Source organism: Mustelus asterias, chromosome 5 (genome assembly GCF_964213995.1).
Source record: "Mustelus asterias chromosome 5, sMusAst1.hap1.1, whole genome shotgun sequence".
Classification (NCBI taxonomy): domain Eukaryota; kingdom Metazoa; phylum Chordata; class Chondrichthyes; order Carcharhiniformes; family Triakidae; genus Mustelus; species Mustelus asterias.
Genome location: NC_135805.1, coordinates 55,225,668 through 55,238,830, shown reverse-complemented (window position 1 = coordinate 55,238,830; position 13,163 = coordinate 55,225,668). Strand labels below are relative to the sequence as shown.

The following is a 13,163-nucleotide window of genomic DNA, read 5'->3' as shown; positions in this document are numbered from 1 at the left end:
GTTTTTGATAGAGTTGATGCAATGTTTCCACTTGTGGGAAGTGTATATCCAGAGTCATCAATACAAGATAGTTGCAAAGGAATCCAACAGGAAGTTCGGAAGAAACTTCCTTATCCAAAGATTGTGAGAATGTAGAACTTGTGCCCACAGAGTATTGAAGACAATGGTATAAATGTATTTAAGGGGTAGTTTGACAACAACATGAGGTAGAAGGTGATAGAGGATTATGGTAAATTTAGATATGAAAAGATAGGAGGAGGCTCAAGTTGAGCATAAGTGTCAGTATGGACTGATTGGGCAAAATGGCCTTTTAGCAGTTTCACGTATCCTATGTAATTGTATGTCGTCTTGACTTGCCAAATATTACTAACACTTTATATTGAGTGACAAAATTAAAATATTTGAATTTGTGTAATGTTTATTACAAGCAATGTCTGAACTGAAACTTAAGCTATTGATGTCTTCAAATAACCTATGAATGGAGCAGTTAAAAACTTGTACGATTTTTTTAAAATCAATTTGCACACTGGAACACTACCTTTGTAGTATATGTACAAGGATTTTTTTAAAGATTGCTTAAATGCCATTGGGAATCCATGATTTGTACTTTAAAAATAAAATTGAAAGCTTGCGTTTTTGGAAGTGAATTTTAAAACTTTCCTTTTTTTTCCCTGCTGCCTTGGGAACTTAGTGAAGGGTAAGTTTTTAACAATCAGCATATTTACATTAGAAAAGTCTAAAATCACGGAAGGGTATCTGCTGCTAACGATAGAGATGATGGCAATCATTAAATCTCTTATCCCAGTTTCCTTCCCAGGAAAGGTGGAGTAAAATTTTATTTCAAAAGTATATTGCTTGCTTGCCTGCTGAGCTGGAGTTAGTTCAAAATTGGACAGCTAAACCCTTTGAGATTACTACAGTAAGTGGTTCAGAGCCATTGGTGAAAATAGGAAACAAGAGAAAACAGCCAGCAAAAGACCATGAACCCATTCCGTTAGGATTTTTAATTGTACTGTTCACTTGCAGTTTAAACAGCTATTGGCTGAGGCAAGTTAAACTGGTAGTGCGAAACTGTTTAAAAAGATTGCACTGTTTAGCTGTATATTTCATTCTACCTCAAAATTGAAAATATCAATATTTAGATTCTGCTGGAAAAACGTCATTGAAGGTACAAAAATATTAAAGCCAACAATGAAGTTACTTTTAATATTTTCTGTGGACTCTAAACAATGGACACTAAAATTTGTAATGTGGTTGACTTTGTTTCTGATTTCAGCACTTGCGGGTTGGTTATCAATCAACCTTTCAGAATTGTCAATTAATTGCACTAAATTGACCACAATTTCCCATTCTTCAGATTTAGAGTAATGTGCTTGATCATAATTTAATAAAATTGCTATCAAAACATGGGAAAATAAAAGTGCATTTGTGATCAAATGTGATTTCATTAGGATATTGCAGCTCATGCCTTCAAGCTAGTAAATGTGTGTGTGTAGGGCTCCAGTGGAAAAGATAGTATAAATAATTCTAACACAGCTTGAGAGTATAGTCATAGAAACATAGAAAAACTACAGCACAAAACAGACCCTTCGGCCCCACAATTTGTGCCGAACATATCCCTACCTTCTAGGCCTACCTATAACCCTCCATCCTATTAAGTCCCATGTACTCATCCAGGAGTCTCTTAAAAGTCCCTATTGAGTTTGCCTCCACCACCACTGATGGCAGCCGATTCCACTCGCCCACCACCCTCTGTGTGAAAAACTTCCCCCTAACATTTCCCCTGTACCTACCCTCCAGCACCTTAAACCTGTGTCCTCTCGTAGCAGCCATTTCCACCCTGGGAAAAAGCCTCTGAGAGTCCACCCGATCTATGCCTCTCAACATCTTGTATACCTCTATTAGGTCTCCTCTCATCCTACGTCTCCAAGGAGAAAAGACCGAGCTCCCTCAGCCTATCCTCATAAGGCATGCCACTCAATCCAGGCAACATCCTTGTAAATCTCCTCTGCACCCTTTCAATCTTTTCCACATCCTTCCTATAGTGAGGCGACCAGAACTGAGCACAGTACTCCAAGTGGGGTCTGACGAGGATCTTGTATAGCTGCATCATTATCCCCGGACTCCTAACCTCAATCCCTCGATTGATAAAGGCCAGCACACCATACGCCTTCTTAACCACCTCCTCCACCTGCAGGGCCGATTTTAGAGTCCTAGGATTTTGGACCCCAAGGTCCTTCTGATCCTCTACCGTACTAAGAGTCTTTCCCTTTATATTGTACTCCTTCGTCCCATTTGGCCTGCCAAAATGGACCACTACGCATTTATCTGGGTTGAAGTCCACCTGCCAACACATGAAGTCCATGTGTTGGGTATTGCAGATAAAAGAAAAGCTAAGTATAAAGAACCAAAGGGAGAAAAATAAGGAATCTGAGAAAAATGTCAGAGCAGAAGGCCAAGTAGCTCTGTGGTCAGAAGTATTTGCAAGAATACAGATGTATAGAGTATAAGAAATAATTTGAATGAGTTGTAGATGCAAATTCAACTTGAACGATACAGTATGTGGGGTAACCATTATTGTGACACAGTCACAGGATAATCAGGATTGGCAATAAATATACCAGGTTGAGGTCCACAAGAAGGATAAGGAATCTAATAGAGGGGAGCACTTAAGCTTGGCACAGCAGGTCTGGCAGCATCTGTAAGGAGAGAGTGCACAGCGGCTGAATTGTGTACCAACTACCAGATGTACTGCAGAAACTCACCAAACCTTATTTGGCAGCACCTTTCATATTCATGACCTTTACCACCTAGAAGGACAAGGGCAGCAGATGCAATGCAACCATCTGTAGGTTTGCCTCCATGTCTCTCGCTATCTTGCCATGGAACTACCTTGCTGGTGCTTCACTGTCATTTAGGTCAAAGCCCTGGAACTCGCCTGCTACACCACGTGAACTGCAGTAGTTCAAGAAGGTGGCTCCTCATCACCAGCTTCCCAGGAGCAATTGGGAATCTTCGATGTTGATTTGCCAGTGATGCCTACATCCAATGACCAAGTTGTTTTTTAAATGTAACAGTAACAATTAAGGATGCAATTACTTATCAAAGGAGGATATAATGCAGGAGTGGAGACTTATTGATAGAAATAGAAGTAGAGGGGAAAAAATTGGAGTTGTGTGTAGGCCTGGCAGTAGCTGTGAAGTGGCAGAATATATCGATGCAGAGTTTAGAAAAGTGCATTAGAGGCTGGGAGATCGTAATGGGAGATTTTTAACTTCCATCGATTTAGGGTAAATATACAAGCTGATGTCAGGAAAGTAATGCATCCTGTTTGTATGCAGGCTATTTTCTTGTAGCAGTATGTCCCAGATCCAACCAGGAGTTAATGATGAACTGAGTGAGATTTAGTTACCAGCTTAATGGAGTGTGAACATTTATCTACATTAAACATTGTTATCTGGTGCACTCACAAGCAGAATTCTTTCCTAACTGGAATTTCTAACGTACCTCTAATACAAATCATTTGTAGCAAATGGGAGAGATGCAAAGAATGACAAAACAATTAGTAAGAGCCGAATAAGATGGAGTATGAAAAGAAATGTGCAAGGGATATTAAAATGAACACTGCTTTTACTATTATTAGGGAAAAGAGGGTGGCTATCGTACTGTGTTGGCTCCTTGAGCAGATAATGGTGAGCTAACTGAAAATGGGAAAATGACAGGCATGCTAAATGATTACTTTGTGTCAGTTTTTACAGACAGCCTAAGGAAACTAATATTAAACCAGGGACAGGGATGCACTGGAATTGACACGAGTAAAATAATAATCTAGAAAATATCACAAGTGTAACAAGTCCTTCAGACCAGATTGTTTTCATCCCAAGATTTTAAAAGAAGTAGATGGAAACATTGAAGATGTCCTAATTAATTTTTCCAAAGTTCTCTCTGCATGTACCATTTCTTTAAATTGAAAAATTAACCACTGCATTTTCTACAGCAGTATGTGTCCAGTCCAACAAGAAAGGATGCACTGGACATGGTTCTTGGAAATAAGGTGGGCCAAATAGATCAAGTGTCAGCGGGGGAACATTTAAGAGACGGCGATCATTGTATCATAAGCTTATGATTTTTTAAAAAGTAATTAGCAATTGAGAGTAATAATTAACTGGGAGTGAGCCAACTTCAGTGAGGCAAGAACAGCTGGGCCGATTAGACTGGAACTAAGGATTGGTGGGAAAAACTATAGCTAAACAATGGCTACCTTCAAAACAAAAACAGTCCAGGCAGATGAGATACATTCCCTTAAAAGGGAAAAGTAGGGCAAACAAATCTAGAACACTGGATGAAAAAGGAGAGAGAAATTAAGTTGATGAAGAAAAATGTACTGAAAATGGGTGTCTGGGGGAAAATACAGTCTGGAACCAAGAGAAGTGCAGAAGGTTCGAAGGAGAGGTGAAATAGCTCATTAGAGAAGCAAAGAAGGATTATGAGAAGACTGGCAATCAACATATAGGGGAATCCCAAAGTCGTCTTTAGGTATATAAATTGCAAGAGGCTGGTAAAAGGAAGAGTAGAGCTGATTAGGGACCAAAATTTGCACGTGGAGGCTGGGGCTTGCCTGAGCTATTAAATGAATAATTTGTATCCATTTTTACCAAGGAGTTGGATGCTACTCAGGCCATGTTGAGAAATGATTAGGAGGAAGGGTTGAATAGACTGTTGACAAGGCACTGGGACCGGATCAGATGCATCCAAGGTTATTGAAGGAAGTGAGAATAGAAATTGCAGAAGTACTGGCCATTATCTTCCAGTCTTCACTTGACTTGGGAGGTGCCGAAGGACTGGAGAATTGCGGATGTTACACCATTGTCCAAAAATGGTTGTAAGGATAGCCCTAGCAATTGGCCTGGTCAGTGTATCATCAGTGGTGGGCAAACTTCTAGAAACAAATATTCAGGAAAGAATTAGTAGTCGCATGGAAAAATGTGGGTTGATTGGGAAGAGTGAACATGGATTTCTAATGGGGAAATTATATTTAGAAGCTAGAGACTTTAGAATGGTTATAGGTCATGGAATGAAAAGGATAGTAGCAACATGGATTCAAAACTGCTGAATAATGGGAAGCACCGTAACAGTAAATGGATATTTTTAGAGCTAACAAGTTTGTAGTTGTGTTTCATGGCTCGGTATTGGAACCCTTACTTCCTGAAGTATATTAATCTAGATCTTGGTGTGCAGGGGACAATTTGAAAGTTTGCGAATGATACAAAACTTGGAACTATTGTAAACTGAAGAGGACAGTGTAGGACTTTGAAATGATGTAAACAGATTGGAGTGGGCAGATAGGTGGCATATTTAAGGCAGAGACATGAGTTGATGCACTTTGTAGGAAGAACGTGCAGAGAGAATACAAAATGAGTCATTCTTATGGGGGTGTGTTGGAGCTGAAGGACCTGGGTGTAAATGTGCATAAGTCATTAAAGGGCGGCAGGACCCAGAACTGTATACAATAATGTCTTTTAATGAAGGCATAGTGTGAATTATAAATAAACCCCAGAATACTATGTTTTATTATTGATGGATAGAACTTTTGATGAAGGCAATTTTAACATTATCCATTTTGGACTGAGGAAAGATGGATGGTTAAAAGCTAGAAACAGTGAAGGTCCAAAGAGACCTCAAGATCCATTTACTCAATCGTTAAAATACCATGGAAGGTACAAAAGACTACTAGAATATTTGCCTTCATATCCACAGGACAAGGAGATTAAATTACCAAGAGTGGTTGCACAATCTATTATATTACTTAAAATTAAGAAGGTTAAGGGATAATTTAAAGCTATTAAGGGAAACTGAGGGTAAGTAGAGAGGATCTTTTGCTATTGGCTGAGAAATCTAGGACCAGGAAACAGCCTAAAATTAGAGCCATGCTTTTTAGGAGTCCAAATAGGAAACAATTCAACACACACAAGGTGGAAGATGTTTGGAATTCTTTCTGAAATGGCAATTGATGCCCTATCAATGTTTAAATTTAAATCTGCTATGATAGGTTTCTGTAAAGTGAGGATATGGCTCAAGATAGCTGACTCCTGTTCCCAGCTAAAGTAAAGTATATTTATTAGTCACAAGTAGGCTTGCACTCGCACTGTAATGAAGCTACTGTGAAAATCGCACACTCCAGCGCCTGTTCGGGTACACTGAGGGAGAATTTAACATGGCTAATGCACCTAACCTGCACATCTTTGGACTGTGGGAGGAAACCGGAGCACCCGGAGGAAACCCATGCAGACGTGGGGAGAACGTGCAAACTCCACACAAACAATGACCCGAGCCGGGAATCGAACCCGGTCCAGCAAAAAAAAAAGTCATCAATATTTCTACTTGTTGCTGTTAATAGAAAAACATGGTGAGGTTAGAAGTGAGGAAGCAAGTTCATAATTTCTACTAAATTCGTAATTTGCAAGAACTTAATACTTGAGAGCAAAGCCATTGCTTTTGTGATTAATCCTCGTGGGGTGGTGATAGCAGTGAAGGCCTTTCTAAAAATGTACCTCGTCATACAGATGAAGAGGGAGGAAATTATATAGTTTTGTTTCTTTTTGCTCTTGTATGTGGTACCTGAAATGGGGAATTCAAATTTACAGTTGAAATTGCATTATATTTTGGGAGAAATTAAGGGCTGCAAGCTGTTTTTATGAAAATTGTAATACAAATAATATTGTTTTATTGCTAATAGAGCCTAAGGTTTGTTTAGTCTTCGCAGGAAATGATCCATGTAAATATATCCTTGCTAAACTTAAAACTACAGTGGCCTGGAAAAGCAATTTTAAATTAATATAAACATACTGCTTCAAATATTCTTGAAAGGAATGCTAAAGAATGACTGCTTCTGTGCAATTAGTCCCATCAATCTCAGGCTAAAGTTCAAATGATCATTTTAGGATGACTCAAATAGTTTTATGGGAAAATGGCAACATTTATTCACTGTTTCAGTTTTTAAACATCTTGAGCTTGTTAATTTTTATTGCAGGTGCATATTTCTGTCCTGCTGAACTTCTAGTCCATTCAGTCTTTCTTCTTTGTGAACATTTGTTTCCTTTGTGCATCTCTGGAGAAAGATTGAACTCACTAACTTTGATATCAGAATACAAATTCCTTTTCCAAACATCCATGGTTATTTTAAGTTTACACGATAATGTGACAGGGCATCATTGAATACCCAGTGTTTTGATCCACAGTAATGACAGAAAGGAATGTTCTTCCACATGGATGGTAATTTGAAACCTTTACTGTGCTTGCATACTACTTGGTACCTGGTCATGTAGAGGATTGACATTAACCTAGATGGCCTCCGTCTAGGCAAATCGAATGATGGGGTGGGGAAGGACGGGAACTGGGAGAAAAGTTGAACCAAGTTCAAAAATACTAATTTTGCACTTCTGCCAGATTATTGATATCAAAATGTCAGAATGCAGTTCTGTATTTGATTTGAAATAAATACATTGTAAATTGGTTGAGGAATAAATTAAAACTATATTGGAATATATACTGGGGGGGGGGGGGATTGTCCTTTCCCTTTTGGGAACAGCCAAAGGAACAATCCACTAGTCATAGGGATGCACAGCCCACATGTATGGCATTGCACCAGCACTGAAATTATATTCCACATTACTCATTTGTGTGATAGGTTGAGTCTTTTTGGCTTGACGGCAGCATCCTGTTAGTGGAGAATACCACTCGTGTTACGACTACAACTTCCAGAGCAGCTGAGGTAGACTGGACACTTGGGGCCCATTCATGTTTTTGCACGATACACATCAAGCAATGATCCACTTGCAAACAAATTAACATTCTCTCCTCATGCAGTATCAATTGCCCCTTTTGTAATTGGCATTCTTCTGAATCTGCAAGACAAAAATCTTCGACCACCTGTCTTTTTTTTAGCAATCATCAAGAATTGATAGTCTGGCAGAATGAAAATGTGCAGGTTTTCAACAAAACCCATCATGTAATCAATCCAAGAAAGCCTATTACCATGTTCTCCATTTTCCAAAGGAGTTAGACAAGAGATTAGAAACAGTTGAGTGGAATCAAAACTTGCCTACTATGTCATTCTACGTTGTGTGATACCCCAGCAAGCAGCATCACTATTCAGTCCTGTTTTACAAATGTATTTGATTTAAAGAATGTTATGCCACTTCTAAACAATTTTTGCTTGCAAAATAAAAAGTGTCAACTGTACATACCAGTAATTTATCCCTATGGTATATGGCATGTGAATTTTTAATGTTTTCATTTTTTTTTTTTACCCCTCATTTTCTTTTAGGACTGCTGGAGCACCAACGCAGGGGAATATGGTAATGATTATTGTACTGCATTTTAAAGAAATACAAACTAGGATGTTCATTTTATTCCACAAGAGAAAACTTTGAAATGATAACATCGTCTGTGCATTTGTGTTGTACAGTGATTGTTGGATACAATTTGACCTTGTGTTTTAAAATTTTGCTTATGTATTTCCATTAAGGGCGGAAAAACAATATTTTCCCTTAGGTGGTTAGTTTTCCCGCGTACTACTCAAAAATGATCAGACTGGTTTGTTGCATGTGAACTGTTCCTATTTGTGTCAATTTTATCGGTCATGTGGTCATAAATCAGTAACTACTGTTACCTGATGTTCAGCTTCCTGTCTGTTAGCCAATCCTCTATCCATGCTAATATGCTGCCTCCAACTCCATAAGCCCTGTATCTTGTGCATTAATTTGTGTGTGACCATAATTGTAAATCCAAGTATGCTACATTGACTGAAGTGAAAGAAAAATGCTGCTTGAAATTTGAATCAACAAATTTTAAAAACTCTACAGATCTGGCAGAATCTGTGGAGAGATAAACAGTTAACATTTCAAATCCAATATGTAGTTCCATGTTTTTTCTCGAATAGTGGTGTCATATTTGCTAACTTTCAATCTGCTGAGACCCTTGCGGAATCTAGGGAATTTTGGAAAAGCGTAAGTGCATTCACTATCTCTGCAGCAACCTCTTATTATCCCCTCAATGTCTCTGCAATTTCTTCATTTCCCATGATGATTTCTCCTCTCTCTGCTTCTAAAGGATCACCTTTTACTTTCTCTACACAGTATTTATGCTCTTTTCATTTTTTTTATATTCCCAACCAGTTTACTCTCATTTTATTTTTCCTTTTAACTTTTTTTGGTGGTTAGTTTCTATAATATCCCCAATCCTCAGGCTCACTACTGTTCTTGCAACCTCTTTGTTTTAATCAAATACTATCCGTAACTTTCCTTGTAAGCAGCAAGTAGATCTTACTTGCTGAATTTTTACTTTTTAATGGAATGTATTTTTGTTGACCATTTTGAAATTACTAATGTTCTCTGTTGTTGATTAGCCATTATACTTTTCAGTCTACATAACCTAACCAACCTTCCACAGCTCTCCCTTCATATAAGATTATTAAGTTTAAGATTCCTGTTTGGGACTGGAGTGTCACTTTCAAACTTAATATGGAATTGGGTTGTATTTTAATCACTGTTTCCCAAGGGTTTTTTTAACTATGCTTTCTTTAATCCTGAATCTCTCAATACCAGATCTGAAATATCTTCTTCTCTTGGTTCCACGCACATTATTCCTGGAAACCTTTATGAAAGCGTTTTACCAACTCCTCTCCTTTGACCATTTGGTTGGTCCAATCTATATGAAGATTAATGTCCCCTCAATTATTACATTGCCTTTGTTATAAACTCAAATGTAAAGCAAATACCAGATCCTCCTCCTGAAATGACAGGAAATTTACAAATTAGGACTGGAACGCAAATACTCAGATATTCTTTTTATTGATATTTTACGAAAATATTTTGAGTTATTTAAAATATGGAGAGATTCAAACATTGTGTTTGTGCAAATAATAGTAAATTCTAAGCTTAAACAATTAGTAAATTGAGTAGTCCAATAAACAGATTTCACACATACTTCAAAGGTTTTTTTCTCTGCATATCCTTCTCCTTCCAGGGCTCCCCAGAAAACACAGGATCATCTCCCACTTCTAGTCCAGCAAAGGTGGCCGATACATCTACAGTAGTTGATCTATTTTCACCTCCACCCTCTGCATGTCCAACAAAGTGAGTCTGTCCTGAAGTTGGAAGGTTTTATTATAGTGCTGCAGGACTGTTTTGTTCTTATCCGTTCTATGCTGCTTGCATCTGACAAAGACTAATGAAATAATTTGTCAGCTTGAAACATAACTGTAGGCATACCAATGATTCTATATATTATTGCAGTATTTGCACCTGACATACAAATATTAGTAAAGATGTAACTCTGCAAAGTAAACTTGTTCAGAAACGTTGATAACATTTCAATTCCTATTTTGAAACTAGCGTTCCTCAAAGTTTTCATGATGCTGAATTTTAGCTGTAGATGAATTCAAAGCTATACTTGGAATGAAAATTAAATTAATTGAAGTTTTAAAAAATTTATTAGTGTCACAAGTACGCTTACATTAGCACTGCACAAGAAGTTACTGTGAAAATCCCCTAGTTGCCACACTCCAGCACCTGTTCGGGTACACTGAGGGAGAATTTAGCACGGCCAATGCACCTAACCAGCATGTCTTTCAGACTGTGGGAGAGGAAACTGGAGCACCCAGAGGGAACCCACACAGACATGGGGAGAACATGCAAACTCTACACAGACAGTGACGCAAACCGGGAATCAAACCCAGGTCCCTAGTGCTGTGAGGCAGCAGTGCTAACCACTGTGCCACCGTGCCTCTCGAGTATTAGTGGAGGAAATTAAGTACTTAAAAAAGGCAGCATGGGCCAAGTTATGGGTTCAATTTATTTTAAGGATAGACATCAAGCAACATTTCGGAGAATTTTATGTTGATCTAACTGTTAGAAAGCAAACATAATGTAGTAGTGTCTTTTGGACAACTAACTTGCTATGTGGAGAGTCTCGGACTATATCACTGTAGTATATCTACTTTTTTGTACATCCAATAGAACCCTATAAGGTAATTCTGAGAGAAATGTTTGTTATAAGCAAAGCTATTGCACTTAATATACCAAGGAGGAAGTATTTAAAGCTTTTGCTTGCAGAGTTACCAGTGCTATTGCCATTAAGATTTTATGTGAGATATTTGTGTTCAGTTGAACCTTGCAAATCGTTTATATGAGTAAGTTCCCACTCTACAACCTAGAGATTTCTTTACTTAATATGTATGTGATACAGATCCCATGGGTTGAACAGGTAACTCTTGTCATTTTTTTCTGCTCAATGGATATATCGCCCATCACCACATTGTTTCCCTGACATAAAGGCAGAAAACAAAACAATTTGGGAACAGCCTGTTGGTAAATGGATCGAATGGAAACCATTAAAAAAAATAGCAGGAAGAAATCCAAGATTGTGTACTTATTTCTCCTTGGCATAGCAAACCACAATGTCAGTATTTTCGTATCAATATGCGAAATGGAGTATTGAAACACTATCCCTATGTTAGCTGCTGACTAACCAACATTTTTAGCCTTCCTGGATTCATTATGACTTCAAATGATTCTGAAGCCAGGCAAAAGCTGTCAAATATAAACCCATGTTACAGCTTTGGATTACAAAGCTATCCAACTAATGAGCTACAAGGGGTCACACTCTCTTCCCTTTCACATAACTGATCCAAGCATTCCCTTGATTCTCAAAACCAGAAACTGAAAACTGCCTACACAAATACAACTGCCACTAACAGTAAAGTTCAAAGATGTCTCCTAACTTGTGTATGAATTGAATGGTTTGACCATCCACTTTGTCAATAGAATACCCTATCCCACCAGGAACAATTAATTTCATACTTGGGAACCACATTTTAAATTCGGTAGACCATGCAAACAGATTTCCAATTTAAATAAATATGTCTCCTTGGTTCTTGAGACCAATTGACTGGCCTTGGGCCTGGTCTGTTTTGAAAGCCTGTATTTTCTTGACTTAAGCTTTAAATCTTAAAGCTTTATCTACCATGACCTGTAACACACACGTTCATAAACCCATGAGACAAAATCCTTTGTTGTCACGGATTTTCTTTAGGAAAAATGAGTTTAGAAATAGTTATTTAACAACAGTTACAAAAGCAAACTAAAGATCCTGGGAATGTGAAAGAAACAAAATGTTGGAAATACTCAGCAGGTCAGGCAGCATCTGAGGAGAGTGATACAGTTAACTTGAGGTCAATGACCTTTCTTCTGAACTGATCACCCACCCACTTTCTCTTTCCACAGATGCCACCAGATCTGAATATTGTCAGATTATTCTGCATTTTGTGAACTGATCTGGTTTCTGTTGTACTGACAGAACCAGAACCACCCAAATTTAATAAAAGCAAAATACTGACGATCTGAAATAAAAGTAGAAAATGCTGCAAAAACTCAGCGAGTATGACAGTTTGTAGAGTTTTTTAAAAAGTTAATGTTTCAAGTCCATTTGTCATTTTCTGTTTTTATAGCACCCAATTGAATATTTTGAGTTAACTGATCTGCAGTCACTCGGTGCTCCATAATTTTTAATAAAGAATTCTTGAGGGAACAAATGCAGTGACACCTGGATTTGATGTCCACACCTGTCACTATTTTTCTTGAATTCATTTGACATATGGGTGTTATCGACTGGGCCAGCATTTATTGCACATCCCTAATTTCCCCAGAAATGGAGAAATTTGACAGTCGACCACATCTGAAGTCACATGTAGGCCAACCAGATCAGCACAGCAGATTCCCTTCCTAAAGAAGATCAGTGAACCAGATGGGTTTTTACAACAATTATCAAAGGTTTAGACATTTTTTAATTGAATTCAAATCCCACCATCTGCCATGATGGGATTTTAACCTGGATCCCCAGATCATGCCCTGGGTGTCTGCATTACTAGGCTAGTAATAATACCACTGTCACTGCCTGTCCACCTGATTCAGTAGCCATATTTAAATACCTACAACCAGGATTCAGGGTAAGCACATTCCTCTTCGAGTGAAGGGGAAGGCTGGCAGAAATAGGGAATCCTGGATAACTCATGATATTGAGGCCCTGGTCAAGAAGAAGAAGGAGGCACATGACCTGCATAGGCAGCTGGGATCAAGTGAATCCCTTGAAGAGTATAGGGGGTG

At 38.2% G+C, this 13,163-nt stretch overlaps 1 protein-coding gene across 4 annotated transcripts in view; it reads left to right on the top strand.

Annotated features, from left to right (window-relative positions):
• The window catches only part of snap91a (synaptosome associated protein 91a), a 195,346-nt gene that overhangs the window by 125,485 nt on the left and 56,698 nt on the right, over nt 1-13,163 (top strand). For all 4 annotated transcript variants that reach the window (XM_078212609.1, XM_078212607.1, XM_078212608.1 and 1 more), the window contains 2 exons: nt 8,327-8,357; nt 10,027-10,136. In XM_078212609.1, the coding sequence (XP_078068735.1) occupies nt 8,327-8,357; nt 10,027-10,136 (141 nt within the window). The remainder of the gene's footprint in view (nt 1-8,326; nt 8,358-10,026; nt 10,137-13,163) is intronic.